Source organism: Chiloscyllium plagiosum, unplaced genomic scaffold (assembly GCF_037043375.1).
Source record: "Chiloscyllium plagiosum isolate Xiang-an unplaced genomic scaffold, Cpla_swu_hap1 HiC_scaffold_18, whole genome shotgun sequence".
NCBI classification, from domain to species: domain Eukaryota; kingdom Metazoa; phylum Chordata; class Chondrichthyes; order Orectolobiformes; family Hemiscylliidae; genus Chiloscyllium; species Chiloscyllium plagiosum.
In genome coordinates, this window is record NW_028270156.1 from 44,989,344 (window position 1) to 45,015,102 (window position 25,759).

The following is a 25,759-nucleotide window of genomic DNA, read 5'->3' on the forward strand; positions in this document are numbered from 1 at the left end:
GAATGGACAAAATGCAGGACAATGAAATACAGAGAGAATTATCTTTGCTGGCCTCTGATGAGCAGAGGGGGACAAAAAGGAGGCTCTCCCCTTGCTTGTTCTCTGGCCCACAACATTTCACTGGGCAAACTGGATGGTTGGTGCTGGCTTCCTCGCCATAGATAAAAATGCTTCAGGGTTAGCACGGCTGACATGACGCCCAATTTTACAGTCTCCACCATCAGCTGCCAACCTGCCCTGGTGGGAGCTGTAAAATTCAACCCAATATTTCATTCAATCTCGGATAAGTTCTTTAAATAGGCTGATGTTTGCTCAAATTGTCAAATATTCCTTGTTTCCTTGTTCCTCTCACTGTGCTGTGACTTCATATGTGCTAGTTAGTATGAACTTAATGAGTTTGCACAACTTATTTCCTTACAGGACTCCCTCTTCCCTGATTTTTGTCTTTCTTTGCCACCCACTTTGTGCCTGAATCCTCTTTTACTGCTTTTAGTGATATTACTCTTATTTTGAATCAATCAACTGCTTCTCTGTAAATTCTGCTATCCCGGTAACACTCATGTTGGTTACTAAAATTCTGGTGAAGTTATTATTAATTAGACACTTTTTTTCTTATCGCTTTTGTTTGTAAACTGATTTATTCTGAGAAATTTGCTTTATACTTTAAGTTTGGAAATTAACATATCATTACAATATTAAATACTGTGCAGAAATGGTTAAACTGGCACTTGACATTAAATAACTGCTTCAATGCCACTGTAGAATAGCAAAGAAGAACCAAAGACTGAATATGAATTGAGTATGATTCAAAGGAAATTTCTTTCATACTAATAGGAACAACAGAAGGAAAAAAAGAAATAACATAGATAAAGGTCAGACTTATCAGATTTATCCCCAGTCATTTTTCAGCATTCGGCCAGATACAGATGCTCTGTAAATAACAGCAACTTCTGATGTCCAGTAATAATGAATGAGGTAAAAGTGTTTAAATCCAGTAAATGTATATAATCATTCGTGAGTGATTAATGAGACAGAATTTGGCCCCAAATTGAAAAAGCGCTTTTCTTTTACACAGCAACAAAAAATAAAAAATATTCTGTGCTCTTCCTGGTCCCATAATGGAAACATGGACACTGCTTTCAGACTCCCTGTCAGAACTTGATTAAAACTGCTTTAAACACCTTTTTGTGATCAGATATGGCTCCTGAATTTAGGTGGTTCGGCATCTGCTTGCAACACTGGCAGATTAAAACTAACTACGGTTGACTTTAAATATTAACTGACCACTCACTGCTTTCAATCAGATGTAGTTAAAATACACCTCTTTTTCTCTCTTAGAAGTTGTCTGGTAATCAAAAGTCGACAATTTTATGCATAATATTTTCAACATGTTAAATTAAAACTACAAAATGCAATGGAACATATCAAAAACATTTTTAAAGATTTTTTTACAACATTGTTGGTGATTGACATAAAATAACATTTCCACACTATTCCAAATTATTCACTTTTCCAGATAAAAAGAAAAACTGTCGATGTAGAAGCCCCTATAAAAGCAACTTTACAAAATTTTAACAAGTAGGACAAAATTATTTTCCCATTATCAATGCATCATTGAAACCTTACAGCTTTTTAAAGATAAAGCTAACTTGCCTGTCTAGACTCATAAAAAGTGCAAAATTAAGAAGTCATTACAAAAAAGCTATCGATATCACACATCAGTTAAATACATCCACTCATTTTACAGAGTTAATATATCTTTCACTAAAATGTTACAATATACTTAACGCTTTGTGTGCTCAGAGTACTGTCAAACATCATTTTCTGCTTGCTGCAAGTAATTACTATTTTGAAGGGGTCATCAAGCAAGAATACTATATTCCTGAGTTGATGTCACACAGTATGACCTTTTCAATACTGATCAAAATGTTATATGGATGGTTATGGGCAAGCCAAGAGCCAGGTTCTGACTTCAAAACTTTTCCTGCCACAAAAGAAGTATTCACAAACACAGTTTCAGCACTATTTTGTGAAATCTTTGTTCTAACATTTACAGTGAACATCAAAACTATATTTCAGGTTCTTGGGCACCACACCACAGCTATTTAAGGGATTTTTTTTAAAGCCTTAAAAATTATAAAAATAGGAAACAAAAACATGTCAGAAAATGCATACTGTTTAAGTATTTACTCAGCAACTTTAAAAGATGTTGTAAAAAATGCAATTTCAGTAACGTCAATATATTCCAGAAGCTAAAAAAGTCATCAATGCATGATGTTACCACTTCCAATCAAGCATTATATTATTTCATTCTAACACCTCTGTACTAGTACGTATTAAAATCAAGCAAAGTAGAAATAACTTGTGAGAAATCCTGTCTGCATTGCCTGTCAAACATCTTGTGACATGAATGAAAAATATTAGCCACTTGGGAAAACCATGTAAAAGCTGCACGTGTAATAGACTATGCTACAGTGTCTCATATAGTGAGCCTGCTCACTGCCTTTCAGATTTTCACAGCATTTTGAGGTGGTCATGCATCAGCTTAAATAAAGTTTAGTCTGCCGCAAGACAGGTATTTCTCAATTACATTGGTCAAAAATAATCATAAAAGATTTTATGAAACAAGAAAATATATTTACCTGCATCCATATTTTCTGTGAAATGTGTAGACTAGTTACAAGATGATGTCTTTTCTTAATGTAAGGTATGAAATTTTATTATTTGCATAGCTTCCTGTCATGACTCAATGTCCATGCAGCCCTCAATAAAGCACAGTGAACAACTGGTTCAATAACTGGGAAAATATGTGGCTGCTTTTGTGATATGAAATGCTTGCATCACTTGGAAGCATTTGATCATTGTAAGTAGTGGAACTTTGTACATATGTATTATGGTTAAATTGAAATGAGTTCTGTCATAATCTAACATATTCACAATCTTGGGAATTGGGAGAGTCTGCCAAACAAATTTCTGTGCCTAAATTTTCTATTGCAGCTGTGACATATTTTTGTTGCATATTTGCATCTGTAGGAGGGGAATTTACAATAAGATGGGTTGGCACTTTTATCAAACTTACAGTTTTATCCAGTGTCACATTAGTAACTGGAACATTAACTTCAAGTGATTCAGTCTCTCTTATTGTACAGGTCCCTTTTTCATCACAGATTGCAACCAACTGTGAATCATCCTGTACAGGCAATGCCATGTGCTTGAAGTTCAGGAGATTTTGTTCAGCTCCGTGTGCCACATGAACTGAAGGCATTGATCTGACTATTTTACAGGGGCTATTTAAACACTGTATGACTGGCGAGGTCTGTGTGATAGCAATCAGATGCTGAGGACTCTGCAAATTTACATTTCTTATATGGTCTTGTTTATGCATAGTTGGTGAATATTTGGAAGGGCTGTGCTGAGCAGAAGGCATGATATGGTTTTCAGATCTGTAAATGTCCCAGACCTGCTGATTCAAAACTGAATCCTGTTCCACAGATTGTGGATCTTCTGACAATTCTAACGCAGAAAATGGTTTAAGTGTACTGACAGGGTCTGCTGGTTTTGCACACACAAGTTCCTTTTGAATAAGTGCATTATTTTCATCAAGTTGAATCTCTGTTATTGGTTCTGAAATATTCTGATCATACCTATAGTCAGTATCAGATAAATTGTCATACTGAGAAACATTTGAAACTCGTCTTTTACTTTGGAACTCATCTGCACGTTCTGTTTCTGGACTGTTCAAATCTGTTGATGCTTCTTGTGTTAAATCACTGAAGGATGAGTTCTCCTTTGCTGCAGCTGAAAACTCCACTATCGCTATAGGTTGTGATTGATCAATAGGGAAACGTGTTTCCAGTTGTTGAGGGACACTGTGGCTAGAATATCTGTGCAATATTTTTTCTGGATTTGGGAGCAAGAAATGAACGTCCTTAGAGAGCATTACTGAAGGTGGAGGTTCTGGACAAGGTAATGGCACATTCTCATTGTTTTCCAAATCTGTCAATCCATCATTACTCCCTGGAGAGGGTTTACCATTATTATATGTTTCATCCACTGACTCTGATACAAGTTCCTGGCATTTCTGCAGAGACTTTGTTGCTATATTTTGATGTATTGAAGCTAGATTAATTTCTGAACATAATGTAGATTGTTCTTTTGGGGACTGAGTTTCAACTACTTCAGTTTTTTCTATAAATTCAACTTTTCTCAAGTCTTGACAAGCAATCACATTCTCTTCTGGAGGACTGGAGGTTTCTGTTTCTGGAATCTTATTGTTAACTTCTTCAATATTTGGGATTGTATCATTTTCTGCAATTCTAGTCTCATTATTTTGAGCAGGTAGGATGTCTTCCTTCTTAACAGGCTGCTTTGAATTTTTTTCTGGGCTTGGAGGTGGACTCAATTCGGAAAGCACAGGTTCATCTTGTGGTAGTTGGGTTTGGTCTTTTATGGGAGTTATATACTTTTCATGGAGTGGAGCTTGAACTGCACAAATTTCCACAAAATTAATATTGTTCTCCTCTGGACAAGGATTCCCATTATTTTCAGAAGTCTCACTCTTTTCCACAGGCTCAGGCACAAAAGGCTGGATACAGTTTCTTCCTGGTGATTCGCTATCTACATCATTATCAGGTTCAAAGTTATTTGAAATAGAATTAACCTTTTCATTCTTGCCATTGGCCATGAAGTCATCCTTCTCTGGTATTAAGGTGACAGAAACTTCCTGGCCTAATGGCTTGTTGGGAAATTCATCAGCTTTTGCTAGAATGGATAAAAAGAAAAGAAAATGGTATTTAATCTAAAGATAGCAATATAAAGAATAAAATGAACAGTACCGAGTTTACAAATACTGCATACCATGTAAAATTTTGTTCCTGTGGAAAATGACATCAATTCTATAGCATATAGATTTAGATCATCTAATTATTTTATTGCTTGATTTAGATTTCCTATATGTGTTAATTTCTAGGAGCCAGAATGAAGAAAATAGTAAGCAATATATTTACTACGAATAATAAGAGGAAAGAAAATTCAGAATTGATGAAATCTGCAACAAATACTCCTCCTAGTGGCCAATGAATCCCTCGAGCAATTTCCATGTTGGAATTTACACATGGAGGAACAATTGGAAGGTAGAAACATTTCAGGTGAAAAATAATTGGAAAAATAAAATTTGCTGAATTTTTAGGCACAGTCAAAATCACTACAGAATGGTAGCATAACAAAATAACAGGGTTATTCTTTAGGGCACCAGGGGTGGCACAATGGCTCAGTGTGTCAGGGACCCGGGTTGGATTCTAGCCTCAGGTCTGTGTGGAGTTTGCACATTCTCCCTGTGTCTGTGTGGGTTTCCTCTGGGCACTCTGGTTTCCTCCCACATCCAAAGATGTGCAGATTAGATGAACTGGCCATGCTAAATTGCCCATAGTGTTCAGGGATGTGTAGGTTAGGTGCATTAGTCAGGGGTAAATGTACAGTAATAGGGTAGGGAAAAGAATTTGGGTGGAATGCTCTTTGAAGAGTTGATGTGGACTTGTTGGGCTGAAGGGCCTGACCATACACTGTAGGGATTCTATGGTTCTGTGGGGATTCTATAATGTACATTTATAGGGTACCTTCCTGTAAGGATAATAAGGAGAAATCATAAAGAAGTTGTCCCTTCATTAGTTACCGGGTTTCAGAGAGACTATCAGTGATATGGCTACATGAGTTTGAATGCAACTTTCAAAAAGACATTTGTACTTGTAGTGGGATAACCTAAAACACAGGAAAGAGGAGAACTATTAATTTCAATAGCAATGAGCGTTCTAACCTGACTAAGCTGTTCAAATAATAAGTTCAATGTCAACTTTTCAAAAGTAAAAATACTTAACATGAAAAATTACGAGTTATGAAATAATCTCAAAATAGAGCATAAACTGTAATTGTTTCCTCAACAGATGTTAAACTATATGGATTTTTGATGGGTATCATGTGCTATCATACTACTAAAAGAGTTAAAAACCAAGTGGACGCATAAAATATACTGAGGATTTTCAACATGCAGGTAGTCCTTCTATAACATGGTGGTTGCGTTCTTGTGTAATCCAGTGTTATAGAAAAATCATGCTTTAAAAACACCACTTGAAGTGTTGGTAATTAATCACATTCCAGTCAATAAACATTTTTAAAGTTTGCACTTTAGAAACAGTGCCTTCAATGTGTCAATCACGTTATAGTGAATTTGCGTTGACGAAACGCATGTTATAGCAGACTGACCTGTGCTAGCAAACACTACACAGCTCATATTTAATTTTTATACTTTAAATAATTCTTTTAGTCAATGACAGATGCCCTGCTTTTAAAAAAAAGTATCAAGTCTCTGCAAAAATGCCATGCATCAAGACCAAAACATTATTTGCCACACTGAAATAAATCCAGATTGGATCTGCTTAATTTTAAGTATGTGATAATATGGTGTCACCTCATCAAAGATAGATTTTGAACTTATCTCAGGCAGCAGAGAATGAGTTAAGCACATGCACCAGAAACACATTAACAAACTCATTCACTTTACTGTTTGATAGTCTCTGTTATACACTATGCAGAAAGAGATCAAACATACAAAGTTAAAATTAAACACATTTAGTGCCAGCAATAATGCCCACCATACTTCCATGTGACTGTGAACTGAACATAGACAGGCACTATGAAACTGTAAAAAAAAACACAAGGCGGATGATTGGAAAATAAATTAAATAGTGAAGAAGAGTCCCTAAAATAACTAAAAGTGAGATACAGGCTAAATTAATATAAAAACCACAAATACATTAAAATAATTATCAGTTGGTTAATTGGTATGCAAGGAAGAAAATTAAATTTGGAATGGGTTTTAAAGTGAATATCTGATTAACTGAAGCATTTCAGCAACAGTTCAATTATTCCAAATTCTGAATAGCTGGGCTGAGTTTTAAACATACATCAATATTCCAAGCAGAATTAACTTGGATTCTGCAAATAAAGCATGCCAGAGACCACCCTGTAGGATATTATCTCTTCTTTGTGTATCAAGATAATCTAAAATGAGATATGATTTCTGACAAAACTGATTGAACAGAGTTCAGTATAATACTGAATGCTTAAGCTCTGAATGTGAAACATACCCACTCAAGCATCTTTTTAAAACTTCAACGATGAGAGCATACTGGCATCAAAAGTGAAAGGTTTGGGTAATCAATTATATAAACCACAAATGAGCTGGGTAGCTCATTAATTCTAAAAACATTAAGAGATTAACTACAAAATAAGATCAAAAATCAAAGTACTATTTAGCAAGTAAAATTAATAAGGCCTGACATTGCTGAGGCAGTAAAGATTCAAATATGGCTTGATGCCTACAAGCTTTTCCTGAAATCCATTCCCAGATTTACAAGATTTTTACTGCCTTTGACAATATCACAACTAATTGGGAATATCATAGCTAATTATTTTTCAAACCTTTTATCCAGTTGCCATATAATTTCCCTGTTTGCCAATGAAGGACAATACAAATGACAAAGTAAACTTGCTACTGCTTGCATATTAACTATGAAAATACAAAGACATGTATTGGGCTGGCACGGTGGCTCAGTGGTTAGCACTGCTGCCTCACAGCGCCAGGGACCCAGCATTGATTCCAGCCTCGGGTGACTGTCGGCGTGAAGCTTGCACATTCTCTCCGTGTCAGCGTGGGTTTCCTCCGGGTGCTCTGGTTTCCTACCACAGTCCAAAGATGTGCAGGTCAGGTGAATTGGCCATGCTAAATTGCCCATAGTGTTAGGTACATTAGTCAGAGGGAAATGGGTCTGAGCGGGTTACTCTTGGGAGACTTGTTGGGCCGAAGGTCCTATTTCCACACTGTAGGGAATCTAATCTAATCTAAAACATAGTGTCCTGCAGTCATCTTTCTGAAAGAGAATCGGGTGCAGTAGATTACAGCACGTCCTTTTCCCTCTGTGACCAGAAAGAACAGAAGTTACAGGGGCAGGGAAAAAGCAGGTGACTTTTATAATGGAGTTAGTGTTCACATATACACAACCTACACCCCTTTCTGCCTCATTATCATCACTCTGTGATTCTTCCACAGTTAAGTTATCAGACTGCTTTACCAACAGCCTGATGAAGGGCTTATGCCCGAAACATTGATCCTCCTGCTCCTCGGATGCTGCCTGACCTGCTGTGCTTTTCCAGCATCACATTCTCGACTTGGATCTCCAGCATCTGCAGTCCTCACTTCGTCATGCATGACCAACAACTAATACTGGAAGAACAGAAATTTCTTCCAATTAAATATTGGAAAGACTGTACCCAATGTTTTTGGTTCCTGCTCCAGACTTTGCCCCCTAGTTACTCCTTTGGTCTGTTCACGATTTTGGTGTCACATCTGACCCAGAGATGAGCTTCCACCTCATATTCATTACATCACCAAGACAGTTTGTTTCCATGTCTGTAAAATTGCCCAACTTCACATCTGCCTCAGCTTATTGTTTATTCATGTCTTTATCATCTCTGAACATGACTATTTCAACATACGCTCATAAGAAATAGGAATTGAGGATAGGCCATTCAGCTGTTCAAGCTTGCTACACTATTCAAGATATCTGATACTTAAAAAAAAATTATTTAACTGGATGCAGGTGTTTCTGGAAAGGACAACAAACTAAGTGCTTTTCTAAAACATTTCAGAAGCATTGAAGAGCCAACTACAGTAGTGTGGATCGGAGTTACATGTAGGTCAAACTGGGTATGGATAGAAGATTTCAGGGAGGCAATGAGTGACTGGTATTATCGCTAGTCCATTAATCCAGTCACTCAGATAATAATCTGGGCACTGGGGTTTGAATCGCATCATGGCAGATGGTTGAATTTGAATTCAATGAAAATCTGGAATTAAGAGTTGAGCTATGACCGTGAAATCATTGTCAATTGTTGGAAAAACCTACCACCCACTTGGTTCAGTAATATCCTTTGGGAAGGAAACCACCATCATTTGATGATAATTTCACGATCATCAATTACAGATTAAAATAAATGAATTTAAGTTCTATCAGGCCACCAATGATTATTGCCTTAGCCATTTTTCCGATGCCCCTCTCTTAACTGTGGACTCACATGTAAATCAATGAATTCAATTTTGAATATATTCCTCTCCTGCTCTCCTGGCAAAAGAAATCAAAAGACTTGCAAGCTTTTGACAGAAGAAATTCATCCCCATTTGTTGCTTAAATTGTAGACCTTTTTAAAATAAAACTGTGTTCTCTAGCTAGATTAATGAACAAAATATAATCTCTGGCTTGTCAGGCCCCCTCAAAACCTTATATATTTCAGTAAGATTACCTTTCATTCTTCTCAACTTCACTCACCAAGTACAGGCCCAAAGGGGAAAAAGTAAGCTGGATGCTGGATATCAGAGTCGAAGAGGAATGATAAACAGCTTATGCTCGAAACATTGATTCTCCCGTTCCTCGGATGCAGCCTAACCGGCTGTGCTTTTCCAGCACCATATTCTTTGACTAAGTACAGGCCCAACCTAGTTAACAGGTTGAATTTCACCAACTTATGAATGACATGGGCAATGGCAAGACAGTTGGGAGAATACAACGAGAATGGAAAAATTAGATTCTCAATGTCAAAAGAAAATGTCTAATTTTCCGCATAAGGTTTTAATGGCAAGATACGACCTTTCTATTGAACAGCTTATTTGTATGTATTAATGTCCAATTATGACCTAAACTTACTTCATTTAAATGCAGGTTGTTATTTTCCCAGGTAGCAGACAGAAACTAGATGGCACCAATTCCTGACTTGAAAGTCAGAGCCAGAACCTGAAGGCTGCAGCACACCAGTGTCTTCTCTGGCCATCTTAGCCAGCATTCTGCAACATCTCAGGACATGCTCCATGGGAGGCAACTGGGTATACTCCATGTCTAGGAAAGTTGGTTTCAGCAGACCACAAGCCTGACCACATAATTATGATACATCTCAGACTGGTGTATAATTCAGGTCAGGACTTCACTGCTGCATTTTGAAGCTCAACAATATTTCAATAGTGCTAATAGGCTGCTTTGCACAAAGGGGCAGGCACACATCTTGTGCTTTGGGACAGAATGTATTTTAAGGCGGCTTGCTTTCTTAAAATTCTTTCACTTTGCATTTACCTAGAAGCTCACAGTATCTCTGCCTTGCTTTGCTGCTTGCACATTGCTGTTTATTCAGAACCTATAAGCTCACAGTACTTTGTGTTGCATTGCCATTCAGCATAGACAGGCAGCCCAGTGGCTAGCACTACTGCCTCACAGCGCCAGGACCCGGGTTCGATTCCTACCTCCTGCAACTGTCGGTGTGGAGTTTGCACATTCTCCCTGTGTCTGCGCAGGTTTCCTCCCACAGTCCAAAGATGTGTAGGCCAGGTGAATTGGCTATGCTAAATTGCCCATAATGATAGGTGCATTAGTCACTAAATCAATAGATAGAAAGCCGAGCAGCTAGTCAGAAGTGGATATGCTGCTCCATCAATGATGCACTTACAGTATGTGTGTACATAGCAAACACACTGCATTTACTTCAGCCAAATTGTCAGATCTGAAAGTTTAAGGGAAGGAATCTTCAGTCCAGTAAAGGGGGACTATGTAAATGGTCAGTAAGGATGCCCTACCACTGTCAGTCAAGTGCACTCTGATCTCAGTCCAGAGGCATGACCACAGAGGCATGACTACTGCTTGATGTTACCAGGGTTCAGGGATCTGTCTCATTAGCCTGGGGATTTGCCCACACAGTCCAGGAATTGGTGAGGAGTCAGGGAGCTGAACAGAGATGAGTCAGAGATCTTGTCAATCATCAGTAATAGTTGAAATCGGTACAGAGGGTGGGCCATGGCTAGTCCTAGGTGGGGTCTGTGCATTAAAAGGCAAGAGGGGCTCTCGGGAGCCACTGACTGCAGTGCTGGGGATATCAGGTGTGTGACTGGAAACAGCATATTGGGGGGATGCAGTGAATATAATTACTGTGAAGGGAGGGAAACTCAGTGTGGGGAAAGGGACAGTGCAAAACTATACAAAGATAAAATACAGTCAATGCTGAATATCTGATATAAAAGGATAAAGTGCTGGAGAAACTCAGCAGGCCTGGCAGCATCTGTGGAGAGAGAAACAGATATTACTCTTCTTAAGAATAATATGTCTTAATTTGAATCTGAACTGAGTCCCTTCAGTACTTTAAATGAATAACTATGTCAGGCATTACTAAGTGGTAGGTCTTAGGCTCAAGGATATTTGATTTCTGCTGCCAATAGAGTTAAGTCTTCATGTAACGACGATTTGTTGAAGCCGGCAAAGCATATGGTTTTTGTTTATTCCCCAATGCAAATCGAGCTTTTTTGCTTGCTCTTCTTCACTTTTTTTGTTCTGCAATAGAGGTTAGTGTTAACATTTTATTTGAAGTCTGCACAACATCTGATGCTTCCAAATTCAACAATGGCAAAGTTTTGTGCTATAGTGATGTTAAGGAAATAGTAGTACTCCTTCTTACAGAGTTCTAATATTGTGTAGCACTAAGTGTATACCCAGGAGTCCTGGGATCCTCAGCTGGGTAGCCTACCCTATCGTGAATCCCGTTGGCTTTGGCATTTTGGACGTACGCAATAGTGAGAGTTGCTGACCATGAGCATTGGTGGGGACTGTGTGTGTAATCGTAGAGTTAGAATGAGTGTGAAGTGGCAGAAGTAAGATGGTGGTACTTACCTTTGTGGAGCACAGAAGATGAATGTCCTTCTTTCTGCACTGCTTCGGGAATGTGGACAGTACCCAGACTGCTACTTGGAGCTGCTCGTAATCTGAGGCAACCTTCTTTGCTGTCCACTACACCTCTAATCATAGGCTCATAGAGATGTACAGCATGGAAACAGACCCTTTGGTCCAACTCATCCATGCCGACCAGATATTCCAACCCAATCTAATCCCATTTGCCAGCACTTGACAGACATCCCTCCAAACCCTTCCTATTCATATACCCATCCAGATGACTTTTAAATGTTGTAATTTCATCAGCCTCCCCCTCTTCCTCTGGCAGCTTATTCCATACACATACCACCCTCTGTGTGAAAACTTTGCTCCTTAGGTCTCTTTTATATCTTTCCCCTCTCACCCTAAACCTATGCCCTCTCGTTCCAGACTCCCCAACCCCAGGGAAAAGACTTTGTCTATTTATCCTATCTATGCCCCTCATAATTTTGTAAACCTCTATAAGGTCACCACTCAGCCCTCAACGCTCCAGCCTGTTCAGCCTCTCCCTGTAGCTCAAATCCTCCAACCCTGGCAACATCCTCGTAAATCTTTTCTGAGCTCTTTCAAGTTTCACAACATCTAGAATTGCATGCAATATTCTACCAGTGGCCTAACCAATGTCCTGTACAGCTGCAACATGACTTCCCAACTCCTATACTCAATACCCTGACCAATAAAGGAATGCATATCAAACACCTTCTTTACAATCCTATCCACCTGCGACTCCACTTTCAAGGAACTATGAACTGCACTCCAAAGTCTCGTTATTCGGCAACACTCCCTACGACCTTACCATTAAGTGTATAAGTCCTGCTAAAATTTGCTTTCCCAAAATACAGCACCTTGCATTTATCTAAATTAAACTCCATCTGCCACTCCTCAGCCCACTGGCCCATCTAATCAAAATTCCTCGTAATCTGAGGCAACCTTCTTTGCTGTCCACTACACCTCCAATTTTGGTGTCAGCTGCAAACTAATGAACTAAAACCCGTGTTCATATTCAATTCATTTATCTAAATGAAGAAAAATAGTGGACGCAGCACTGATTATTGTGGCACTCCACTGGTCACAGGCCTCCAGTCTGAAAAACAACCCTCCACCACCACCCTCTGTCTTCTACCTTCAAGCCAGTTCTGTATCCAAATGGCTAGTTCTCCCCATATTCCATGAGATCTAACCTTGCTAACCAGTCTCCCATGGGGAGCCTTGTTGAATGTCTTACTGAAGTCCATATAGATCATGTCCGCCGCTCTGCCCTCATCAATCTTCTTTGTTACTTCTTCAAAAAACTCAATCAAGTTCGTGAGACATGATTTCCCACGCACAAAGCCATGTTGACTATCCCTAATCAGTCCTTGTCTTTTCAAATACGTGTAAATCCTGTCCCTCAGGATTCCCTCCAACAACTTGCCCTCCACTGATGTCAGGCTCACTCGTCTATAGTTCCTGGCTTGTCCTTACCAACTTTCTTAAATAATGGTACCCGTTAGCTAACCTCCAGTCTTCCCGCACCTCACCTGTGACTATCACTGATACAAATATCTCAGCAAGGGGCCAAGCAATCACTTGCCTAGCTTCCCACAGAGTTCTAGGGTACACCGGATCAGGTCCTGGGGATTTATCTACTTTTATGCGTTTCAAGACATCCAGTACTTCCTCCTCTATAATCTGAACATTTTTCAAGATGTCACCATCAATTTCCCTACACTATACACCTTCCATGTCCTTCTTCACAGTAAACACTGATGCAAAATACTCATTTAGTATCTCTTCCATCTCTCGTGGCTCCGCACAAAGGCTGCTTTGCTGATCTTTAAGGGGATCTATTCTCTCGCTAGTTTCACTTTTGTCCTTAGTGTCTTTATAAAAACCCTTTGGATTCTCCTTGCTCTATTTGCCAAAACTATCTCACATCCCCTTTTTGCCCTCCTGATTTCCCTCTTAAATATATTCCTACTGCCTTTATACTCTTCTAAGTTTTCATCGATCTATCCTGTCTATACCTGACATGCTTCTTTCTTGTTCTTAACCAAACCCTCAATATCTCTAATTATTCAGCATTCCTTACACCTACCAGCCTTTCCTTTCATCCTAATAAGAATATTCCGTCTCTGGAATCTCGTTATCTCAGTTCTGAAGACTTCCCATTTTCCAGCTGTCCTTTACCTGAGAACATCTGGCCCCAATCAGCTTTGGAAAGTTCATGCTTAATACCATCAAAATTGACCTTCCTCAAATTTAGAACTTCAACTTTTTGATCTGGTCTATCCATTTCCATCACTATTTTAAAACTAATAGAAATATGGTCGCTGGCCCCAAAGTGCTCTCCCACTGACATCTTAATCACCTGCCCTGCCTTATTTCCCAAGAGTAAGTCAAGTTTTGCACCTTCTCTAGCTGGTACATCCACATACTGAATCAGAAAATTTTCTTGTGCACACTTAACAAATTCCTCTCCATCTAAACCCTTAACACTATGGCAGTACCAGTCTATGTTTGGAAAGTTAAAATCCCTTATCATAACCAACCTATTATTCTTACAGATAACTGAAATCTTTTCCAAATTTGTTTCTCAATTTCCTTCTGACCATTAGGAGGTCGATAGTAGATTAGGTTACTTTAGATTAGGTTACTTACAGTGTGGAAACAGGCCCTTCAGCCCAACAAGTCCACACTGACCCGCCGAAGCGCAACCCACCCATTCCCCTACATTTACCCCTTTACCTAACACTACGGGCAATTTAGCATGACCAATTCACCTAACCTGCACATCTTTGGACTGTGGGAGGAAACCAGAGCACCCGGAGGAAACCCACGCAGACACGGGGAGAATGTGCAAACTCCACACAGTCAGTCGCCTGAGTCGGGAATTGAACCCTGGTCTCTGGCACTGTGAGGCAGCAGTGCTAACCACTGTGCCACCATGCTGCCCCAAGAAAGCGGTACGAGCGAGAACAACAAACGCTCAACAAACAACAATCCCAATAAGGTGATCATCCTTTTCGTATTTCTCAGTTCCACCCAAATAACTTCCCTGGATGTATTTCAGGGAATATCCTCCCTAAGTACAGCTGTAATTCTATTGCTTATCAAAAACCTCCTCCTCTCTTGCCTCCCCAGCCCCCAACCCTTTCTATCCTTCCTGTAGCATTTGTATCCTGGAACATTAAGTTGCCAGTCCTGTCCAGCCCTGAGCATTGTTTCTGTAATTGCTATGTTATCCCAGTCTCATGTTCCTAACCATGTCCTGAGTTCACCTACCTTCCCTGTTAAGCCTCTTGCATTGAAATAAATGCAGTTTAATTCATCAGTCCTACTTTGTTCTCTGCTTTGTCCATGCCTGCCCTGTTTGACTCACTTCTTTTCTCAACTGTTCCAGTCTCAGATTGATCTCTTTCCACACTATCTCCCTGGGTCCCACCCCACCTTACTAGTTTAAATCCTCTTGAGCAGCTCTAGCAACTCTCCTTGCAGTATATTAGTCCCCTTCCAATTCAGGTGCAAATCGTCCTTCTTGTACAGGTCACTTCTACCGCAGAAGAGATTCCAATGATTCAAAAATGTGAATCCTTCTCCCATACACCAGCTCCTCAGCCACGCATTCATCTGCTCTATCCTCTCATTCTTACCCTCCCTAGCTCATAAAACCGGGAATAATCTAGAAATTACTACCCTCAAGGACCTCCTTTTTAAATTTCTGCCAAATTTGTTATATTCTTCCTTCAGAATCTCATCCTTTTCCCTTCCCATGTCATTGGTTCCAATGTGTACAATGACCTCCCGCTGGTCGCTCTCCCCCTTGAGAACATTCTACACCCTCTCTGAGATATCCTTGATCCTGGCACCAGGGACGCAACACACCATTCTGATTTTTTGCTGCTGGCTACAGAAACATCTGTCTGAGCTTCTGACTAGAGAGACCCCAGTTACAGAGTTCTGAAGAGTTATACTGGATTCAAAGTTTTGATTTCGTTCCCCTTTTCACTAGGCCTGTTAAGTTTCTCCAGAATTCATTGATTTGTTTCAGATTTCCAACATCTGCAATAGTTTGCTTTTAATAGAAATGTTCCTCCTCACAGAGCAACAGAAATAGAAAATTTTACACATTACATTTCTTTTGGATCACAGTCTCATAATTATACATTATTTTCATACGTGCTTTGTTACATTCTCAATTGTATTTGTACAAAGGAAGAGTACTGAAATACAAAATTATGAACAGGCAGTAATCGTGTGCTACAGAGAAAAGCTCAGCCTTGATTAAGGCCGATTGCTGAACTTTCAGGTTCAGATCAAAAACTGGTTGCAATTAAATCTCTTAATATGGCTAGGTGGATAAATGCTGCTTTGGGTGTTGGATTGAACCTGAAGATTAGGAATGTTTTGGCATTTGTTCCTGCTGACTGGACTGAGCTTGGCTTTGCTATTAGTAAAAATATTCAACGGAGTGATTTTGATTTTGTGTGATCGTGTAGAATTGGTAGCCTCTTTCACAGCCCTCCTGATTTTGATTTCCACAATGGATATAAACATTTGGAAAGATAACGTGAGATTCTGATTCACCATCATTCATTCACCATCCCACACAAAGTCAAATTACCATCAAACTATCTACACTGGGAAAAATCGAAAACAAAATCAAATAGACTTTCTGCTCCTCCATGCTCTTTCTGGCTCGGAATGCTAAATAGTGTATATGCCAGTGCTTTGCCAAATAGTCTCTCATCATCGAAAAGGCACCGTTATGAAGTATAATGACTGGGCAGAGGTATGGAAGCCTGATCACACTAATGAAAATGCATCCATGAGTGAGTCAGCCCCTCTATGTGGAGGAAGCAGGAAAAACAAAGAAGTCAAAGACAATGTAAGGTCAAAAACTCAGGTATACCATATTGCAAAGGCCAGTGGAAGGCTGGAAGATTGCACAATTTTCAAACATAAGCAAAGGCATAGAAAACAAATTAGTAAATAGAGCTAAGATAAATTATGAAAGAAAACTAGCATGACATATCAAAAACAATAGCAATAGCTTCTATAGTTCTCTAAAAGGGAAGAGAGTTGCTAATGTGAAAGTTGATACCTTGGAAGATGAAACTGGAGAGTTAACAATGGGGAACATTGAGATGGCAGAGATGCTGAATCAATACTTTGCCTCAGTTTTCATGGTGGAGCACATAGTACCATTTCTGCTGGAATGGGCAAGTCAGAGGCAATACATAAGGTAGAACTTAGAATAACCAACATCGATACGAAAAAGGTACTAAGCAAACCATTAGGGTTGAGGACAGACAGGATTCCTGGGCCTGATGGACGACATCCTAGTGTATTAAAGAAAGTGGCAGCAGAGATAGTATATCCATTGGTTACAATATTCAAAAATTCCTTGGACACAGGAAAGGTTCCAGTGGATTGGAAAATGGCTAATATAATGCCCTTATTCAAAAAGGGAGGGAGGCAAAACGTGGGAAATTACAGACCAGTTGGTTTAACATCTGTTGTCAGCCAAGTGTTAGAATCAATTATCAAGGAAGCAATATCAGGACATTTGTAAAGTCAAAACGCCATCCATCAGAGTCAGCATAGATTTATGAAGGGAAAATCATGTTTGACTATTTTGCTAGAGTTATTCAAAGATGTAACATGCAAGGTGGATAATGGGGATGCTGCAGATGTAATTTATCTGGATTTGTGGAAGGTGCCACACAAAAGGTTAATTTACAAAGTTGCATCATATAGGATTGGGGTAATTTATTAGCCTGGATAGATGACTGGCTGATGGACAGAAGACAGAGTCGGGACAAATGTTTTTTTTTCTGGATGGCAAGCTGTAACTAGTGGGGTGGCACAGGGTTTGGTCCCCCAGCTATTTACAATCTACATTAATGACGTGGATACAAGAATAGAAGGCCCGATAGCCAAATTTGGGATGACACAAAAATAGGCAGGATGGGAAACTGCAATGAAGAAATAAGATCCTTACAAATGGATATCAATAGATTGGGAGAATGGGCCAAAATGTGACAGATGGAGTTTCACATGGGTAAGTGTGAGGTCATTCAAAAAAATGGGAAGGCGACTGATTATGTTAATAGGGAGATTTCAGGGTGCTCCGATGCAAAGGGATCTTGGTGTACTTTTTCATGAGTCATGGAAAACTAGCATGCAGTTACAGCAGATAATAAAAAAAGCAAATAGAATGTTGGCTTTTATAGGTAAAGGAATGGAACATAAAGGTAATGAAGCATTGTTGCAATTATATTAGTGAGGTATTAGTGAGACTGCACCTGGAGTATTATGTACAGTTTTGGTCCCCTTATTTGAGGAAAGATGTAGTGGCATTAGAGGCAGTTCAGAGGAGGTTCATTAGAGAAGTCTGTCATATGAAGAGAGATCGAACAGTTTAGGCTTATACTCACAGGAATTTAGAAGAATTAGGGGAGTTCAAATTGAGGTATTAAAGATGATAAAAGGTGTGGACAAAATAGACGTGGAGCGGACACTTCCTCTTGTGGGGCATTCTAGAATGAGAGGTCATAGTCTTAGGATAAGGAATAGCAAATTCAAAAGAGTTGAGGAGAAACTATTTCTCCCAAAGGGTTGTGAATCAGTTGAATTCGCTACCCCAAAGTGCGGTGAATGCTGGGATAGTGAGTAAATTTAAGGAGGTGTTAAGACAGATTTTTAATTGGTAATGGGTTGAAAGGATATGGAGAGAAGGCAGGAAAATGGGGGTGAAGAGCGTATCAGCCATGATCGAATGGCAGAGCAGACTCGATGGGCAGAGCGGCCTGATTCTGCTCCTATATCTAATGAACCTATGAATAATAGTGAGCTACAATTGTTGGCATTGTTTAGGTCAACTACAACTTGCAATTACTCCAATATTTTTAATGAGGATTGTTTGGGGGGAACAAGTGTGTAGGAAGAGGGGATTCACTGCTTTAAATTTGCCTGTGAGTTCATTGCAAGTTCTACATTATCCAGGATAAGTGGGTAGTAAATCTGAACTGAAAATATTTTCTCTTGATTCCCTTCCCTTTTATGGTCAGTTTTCTCTAGGTACAATTCATTATCATGGCATTTACTACTGTTAGGATGACCTTAGAAAGCCAAATTCCTCTTAAGATGCCAGTTTTGGTTTTAATCTTAAATATTATTTAAGATCATTTTCCTTCCCTCCGAATTCCAAAGGCAATTGCTAATTGCTGTGCAGTCTCAGATTCTATCATTGGGCATTTTTATCCCATGTTGCGATTGCTTGACGATTTTAGCACCTGTTATAAAAATGGTGCAGTGAATTATTAATGAAATAATGAATCAGAAAATATCAGTGGTGCGCAAATCTCATTTGTTGACAGTAATAATGTATCTTTTACAAGCTGTGTTTAACACCACCATTTTGTCTCACCTCACGAAAAGTGGCCTTAAAAGGGCGACAATGGAACAAACATGATGAATGTAAAATACAGTGAAAAGGGAAGAACTGTTTTGAATATCTTATTTCTTCCAATGGCTGAGCAAGCCACTCAGTTAAGGATAGGCAAGAAATGCTTGCCTTGCCACAGTCCATAAACGAAGAAAACAAGGTGACAAACAATCCTGATACTTTGCAGCCTGCTTACACCTCACAGGTAAAACCATAAGACCATAAGACACAGGAGCAGAAATTAGGCCAATCAGCCCATCGAGTCTGCTCTGCCATTCAACCACGGCTGATAGGTTTCTCAAACCCATTATCCCGCTTTCTCTCTGTAACACTTAATCCCTTTGACAATCTAGAACCTATCTATCTCTGTCTTAAATATATTCAATGACCTGGTCTCCACAGCATTCTTTGGCAGTGAATTCCATAGATTCACCACACTCTGGCTGAAGAAGTTTTTCGTAATCTTCGTTCTAAAAAGTCTTCCCCTTATTCTAAGGCTCTGCCCTTGGGTCCTAGTCTTTTCTACCAATGGAAACATCTTCCCAACATCCACTCTGTGCAGACCATTCAGTATTCTCTAAGTTTCAATTAGATTCCCCCTCATCCTTCTGAACTCCATTGAGTATAGATCCAGAGTCCACAAATATTCCTCATATGTTAAGCATTTAATTCCTGGGACCATTCTTGTGAAACTCCTCTGAACATGATGTGACAAAGCTGCCCTTTAACAAGGCTTTGCTGTCCTTGGTTTTTTTTTCAGAGAGGTCATAAATGACACAGACTCCGAAAAGTCTGGGGTTGAAGGGTTTTAGGGCCAATTGATAAAAACTAACAGATACCGCCTCAGGTAGAAGGCTTTCAAGTTTCAAAAAAGAACAATGAAGGGGTGGGGGGAGGTTACCAGTTCTCCCACCTCAGCTTTTCTCTGGTTTGTTTGGTTTTTAGTGGTAGTGTGAAAAAAGCTGCTGGACCCAAAGAAGCAGGTCCAGGCTGGTCCTCTCTCTCTGACATCTATTCTAAGAGAACCTGTGTTTGACTTATGGGGATTTATGGTGAGTTTATAAGGATTGTTGCAAGTATTTGGAACCGCATCATTAAGTCGGGACGATTTGTTGGGTTTTCGGAGAGGTTAGGTTATTCAGTATTTTGTTTTCTGTTGTTTGTGGTTCATTCAGTAATCTTGTTAATAAAATCTGTTTTGTTTAAAACGAAGTGGATTGACCACTCTCCTTGAACATCCACTTTACACCTGCTTAAAACAACTAGCAAAGTTAGGGTCTGGGCTATCTTCTTGAAATGTTTTGAGGGTTCTGACCTGGTCCATAAGAGATTGGGGGCTCTTTGCAAGATTTGTTCCAAATTTTGCTTCAGGTTGTTGGACTCAAAGACAGCGAGTGGTAGGTGTTAAATTCAGTTGGTCTAAACAGTGCTTGGGATAGCAATGTCTCTTTCAGTCACCAAGAGTGACTGGGGGTGGAAGAAGTGATTAAGGCCAAGCTGCTGGAATTAGCAGACAAGCTAATGAAGAAATTAGATATAATTACAGCAATAGCTCAGCATTTAAATTTGCTGGAAAGGCCATCAAAATCTTTAGAGATGGCTAAGATTCAGTTGAAAATGAAGCAGCTTGAGATAGAGGCAAAAGACAATGAAAGGGCAACAGAAATTAAACAGGTTGAATTATGATTAAAAGCAGAGGAACGAGAAAAGGAGTAAGAGAGAGAGAAGAGAGAAAAAACGAGCGAGAGAAAAGAGAAAAGAGGAGAGAGAGAGAAGAGAGAGAAAAGGAAAGAAAAGGAAGAATTTCAGAAATTGGCACTTAGACAGGAAAGTCAGCTTAAAAGGATGGAGATGAAGGTTGAAGGTAAGATTAGTGAGGAAGAGAGTGAGGATGAGTAAACCCATGGTAGTCAAAGACCTGGTGAGAAACTGTTTAAATATAGTCCAGCATTGACTAAATTTGATGAAAAGGATGTGGTTGCCTTTTTCATCTCATTTGAAGAAGTGGCTAAACAAAAGTGACCATATGTGTTTTGTGGATCCAAATAAAACTTGTAGGTAGAGCTAGTGAGGTATTCACATCACTATCAGAAGAGGCATCTGGCCGTATGAGGAGGTGAAGAAAGTGGGCGGCACGGTGGCTAGCAGCGCCAGAGACCCGGGTTCAATTCCCGCCTCAGGCGACTGACTGTGTGGAGTTTGCACATTCTCCCCACGTCTGCGTGGGTTTCCTCCGGGTGCTCCGGTTTCCTCCCACAGTCCAAAGATGTGCAGGTCAGGTGAATTGGCCATGCTAAATTGTCCGTAGTGTTAGGTAAGGGGTAAATGTAGGGGTATGGGTGGGTTGCGCTTTGGCGGGGCAGTGTGGACTTGTTGGGCTGAAGGGCCTGTTTCCACACTAAGTAATCTAATCTAATCTAATCTTTAGTGCATATGAGCTTTTGCCAGGAGCCTACAGGCAACTTTTCAGGAATCAAAGGAGTGATCCTGGTCAAACCGACATTGAGTTTTAAAAGATCAGAGTAATTAAAAATAAAGCAAACCTACGATGCTCTTAGAGAGACAATTATTTTGGAGGAATTCAAAAATTCACTTCCTGAAGTAGTGAGAACTCATGTGAAAGAGCAGAGAGTTAAAATGGCAAGATTAGCAGCTGAAATGGCTGATGATTATGAGTTGTCCAAAAATCAAAGTTGACTTCCCAAATCAATTTCAATCTGTGAGGGATAGAAATTGGAGAAGAGAGAAAGGAAAACGGAAAGGTAGATCTCGGTGAAGATCAAAGGGATAACTTACCACAAGGTAAAAAGAAAGCCCTTGAAAGGGACAGAGAAGTTAAAAAACATTGTTTTCATTGCAATAAAGTAGGCCATATGACATCGAACATCACCTTCATTCCCCTACGCTCCCGGATTGATGAATTCAACACGCGGCGTGACATCGAACATCACCTTCATTCCCCTACGCTCCCGGATTGATGAATTCAACACGCGGCGTGACATCGAACAATTCTTCCGCTGCCTTCGCCTCCGCGCCTACTTCTTTAACCAAGACTCCCGCCCACCCTCTGATGACCCCTTCTCCCGCCTCCAACACACCCCATCCACCTGGACACGCCGTGCTGGCCTCCTACCTGCCCTCGACTTCTGCATAGCCAACTGCCGCCGCGATATTAACCGCCACCTGAACTCCCCCACCCCTCTCACCCACTCCAACCTCTCACCCTCGGAACGCGCAGCCCTCCACTCACTCCGTTGCAACCCCAACCTCACTATCAAACCAGCAGACAAGGGAGGCGCGGTAGTAGTTTGGCGCACCGACCTCTACACCGCTGAGGCCAAACGCCAGCTCGCAGATACCTCCTCCTACTGCCCCCTTGACCATGACCCCACCCCCCACCACCAAACCATCATCTCCCAGACCGTCCATAACCTCATCACCTCGGGGGATCTCCCATCCACCGCCTCCAACCTCATAGTCCCACAACCCCGCACCTCCCGCTTCTACCTCCTGCCCAAAATCCACAAACCTGACTGCCCCGGCCGACCCATTGTCTCCGCCTGCTCCTGCCCCACCGAACTCATCTCCGCATACCTTGACACCGTCCTGTCCCCCTTAGTCCAAGAACTCCCCACCTAGGTTCGGGACACCACCCATGCCCTCCACCTGCTCTATGATTTTCGCTTCCCTGGTCCCCAACGCCTTATTTTCACCATGGACATCCAGTCCCTGTACACCTCCATCCCCCATCACGAAGGACTCAAAGCCCTCCGCTTCTTTCTTTCCCGCCGTAGCGACCAGTACCCTTCCACAGACACCCTCCTTCGACTGACTGAACTGGTCCTCACCCTGAACAACTTCTCTTTCCAATCCTCCCACTTCCTCCAAACGAAAGGAGTAGCCATGGGCACCCGCATGGGCCCCAGCTATGCCTGCCTCTTCGTAGGATATGTGGAACAATCCATCTTCCGCAACTACACTGGCCCCACCCCCCACCTTTTCCTCCGCTACATTGATGACTGTATCGGCGCCGCCTCGTGCTCCCACGAGGAGGTTGAACAGTTCATCCACTTCACCAACACCTTCCACCCCGACCTCAAATTCACCTGGACAGTCTCAGATTCCTCCCTCCCCTTCCTCGACCTTTCTATTTCTATCTCAGCGACCGAATCAACACGGACATCTACTACAAACCAACCGACTCCCACAGCTACCTGGACTACACCTCCTCCCATCCTGCCCCCTGTAAAAACGCCATCCCATTCTCCCAATTCCTTCTACTCCGCCGCATCTGCTCCCAGGAGGACCAGTTCCAAAAACGCACATCCCAGATGGCCTCCTTCTTCAAGGACCGCAATTTCCCCCCCGACGTGGTCGACGATGCCCTCCACCGCATCTCTTCCACTTCCCGATCCTCCGCCCTTGAACTCCGCCCCTCCAACCGCCACCAGGACAGAACCCCATTGGTCCTCACTTACCACCCCACTAACCTCCATGTACAGCGCATCATCCGCCGCCATTTCCGCCACCTCCAAACGGACCCCACCACCAAGGATATATTTCCCTCCCCTCCCCTATCAGCATTCCGTAAAGACCACTTCCTCCGTGACTCCCTCGTCAGATCCACACCCCCCACCAACCCAACCTCCACTCCCGGCACCTTCCCCTGCAACCGCAGGAGGTGCAAGACTTGCGCCCACACCTCCCCCCTCACCTCCCTCCAAGGCCCCAAAGGAAACTTCCATATCCGCCACAGATTCACCTGTACCTCCACACATATCATCTATTGCATCCTTTGCACCCGATGTGGCCTCCTCTATATTGGGGAGACGGGCCGCCTACTTGCGGAGCGTTTCAGGGAACACCTCTGGGACACCCGGACCAACCAACCCAACCACCCTGTAGCTCAACATTTCAATTCCCCCTCCCACTCCACCAAGGATATGCAGGTCTTTGGACTCCTCCATCGTCAGACCACAGCGAAACGACGGTTGGAGGAAGAACGCCTCATCTTCCGGCTAGGAACCCTCCAACCACAAGGGATGAACTCGGATTTCACCAGTTTCCTCATTTCCCCTCCCCCCAGCCTGTCTCAGTCAAATCCATCAAATTCAGCACCGCCTTCCTAACCTGCAATCTTCTTCCCGACCTCTCCGCCCCCACCCCAGTCTGACCTATCACCCTCACCTTGACCTCTTTCCACCTATCACATTTCTGACGCCCCTCCCCCAAGTCCCTCCTCCCTATCTTTTATCTTAGCCTGCTGGACCAACTTTCCTCATTCCTGAAGAAGGGCTAATGCCCGAAACATCGATTCTCCTGTTCCCTAGATGCTGCCTGACCTGCTGCGCTTTTCCAGCGACACATTTCCATCATATGAAATCACAGCCTTGGTAGATTAGGAAAAGCACAGGGAAGTCAGATATCGGAAAACAGGCTAAGCCAGTGAATTTTGTTGGAATAGTAAGAGAAAGCACAGTGGAGGCTAGAAAGCTGCACCAGAATGTACAAGCTGATCAGAGGTTGGTGAAAGAGGAAGTACCAGAACTTCTTAAACCATATATCTGCGAAGGTAACCTTTATTAGCATAGGCCAGGAGTAGCAGGTAAAGAGGTTACAATATTAAGAGGCACAGGATCCCCTCAACCTGTGATGCTGAAAGATGAGGAGATATGTACTTCTGAAGGACTATTGCCAAAAAAAGTGCTTGTAATGGGAATTCACAGTGAGACAAGAAGCACTCAATTATGTAAAGTGAGGTAAGAGTGTCCAGAGCAGAATGGGGATATCATGGTAGGAGTACTGGACAAACTCTCAGCTCCAGGAATACAATTTGTCCTTGCTAATGATATAGCCTATTCACTGGTTGGAGTGCTGCCTACTGTGGTTGAAATGCCAGTTGAAATTCAGGCAACTGAACTATTGCGGGGCACATATCCTGGGATTTTCCCTGACTATGTGGTAACGAGGTCACAAAGTCACCAGCTGAAACAGGAGAGATCAAAGAGTACAGATAAGAAAGTTGAAGTGGAATTAGCAGAAACCTGTTTGATCAGATGACAAGCCAGAAGCAGATAGATGACACAGCAGACATCTTTAACTCAGAAAAAAATTAAAGCAATTGTATCAAAAGGCATAAACAGAAAAAGAATCTGAATGCATCACTGAATGTTATTATCGTAAAAATGATGTCTTGATGAGGAAATGGAGGCCATCATATATTCAGGCAGATGAGAAAAAGGTAGATGTTCATCAAATCGGATTGTCAGTGGGTTATAGAAAGGAGGTGTTGCGAGTGGCGCATGAACTACCTCTAGAGGGTCATTTAGGAGTGAGAAAAACTCAAGCCAAAATATAGAAACATTTTATCTGGCCTGGACTGCACAAGAATGTAGTTGGATTTTGCCAGAGATGTCATAGATGTCAGGTAATTGGAAAACCACAGGCAGTAATAAAACCCGCACCTTTAATACCTATTCCTGCATTTGAGGAACCTTTTACAAGAGTCTTAATTGATTGCGTAGGACCCTATCTA

The 25,759-nt window shown here is 41.3% G+C and overlaps 1 protein-coding gene across 5 annotated transcripts in view; it reads right to left on the bottom strand.

Moving 5' to 3' along the window:
* Positions 1-820: 820 nt before the first annotated feature.
* The window catches only part of LOC122557824 (uncharacterized), a 272,621-nt gene continuing 247,682 nt past the window's right edge, over positions 821-25,759 (bottom strand). For all 5 annotated transcript variants that reach the window (XM_087996567.1, XM_043705913.2, XM_087996568.1 and 2 more), the window contains one exon: positions 821-4,761. In XM_087996567.1, coding sequence (XP_087852693.1) covers positions 2,918-4,761 — 1,844 coding nt within the window. In that variant the 3' untranslated portion in view covers positions 821-2,917. The remainder of the gene's footprint in view (positions 4,762-25,759) is intronic.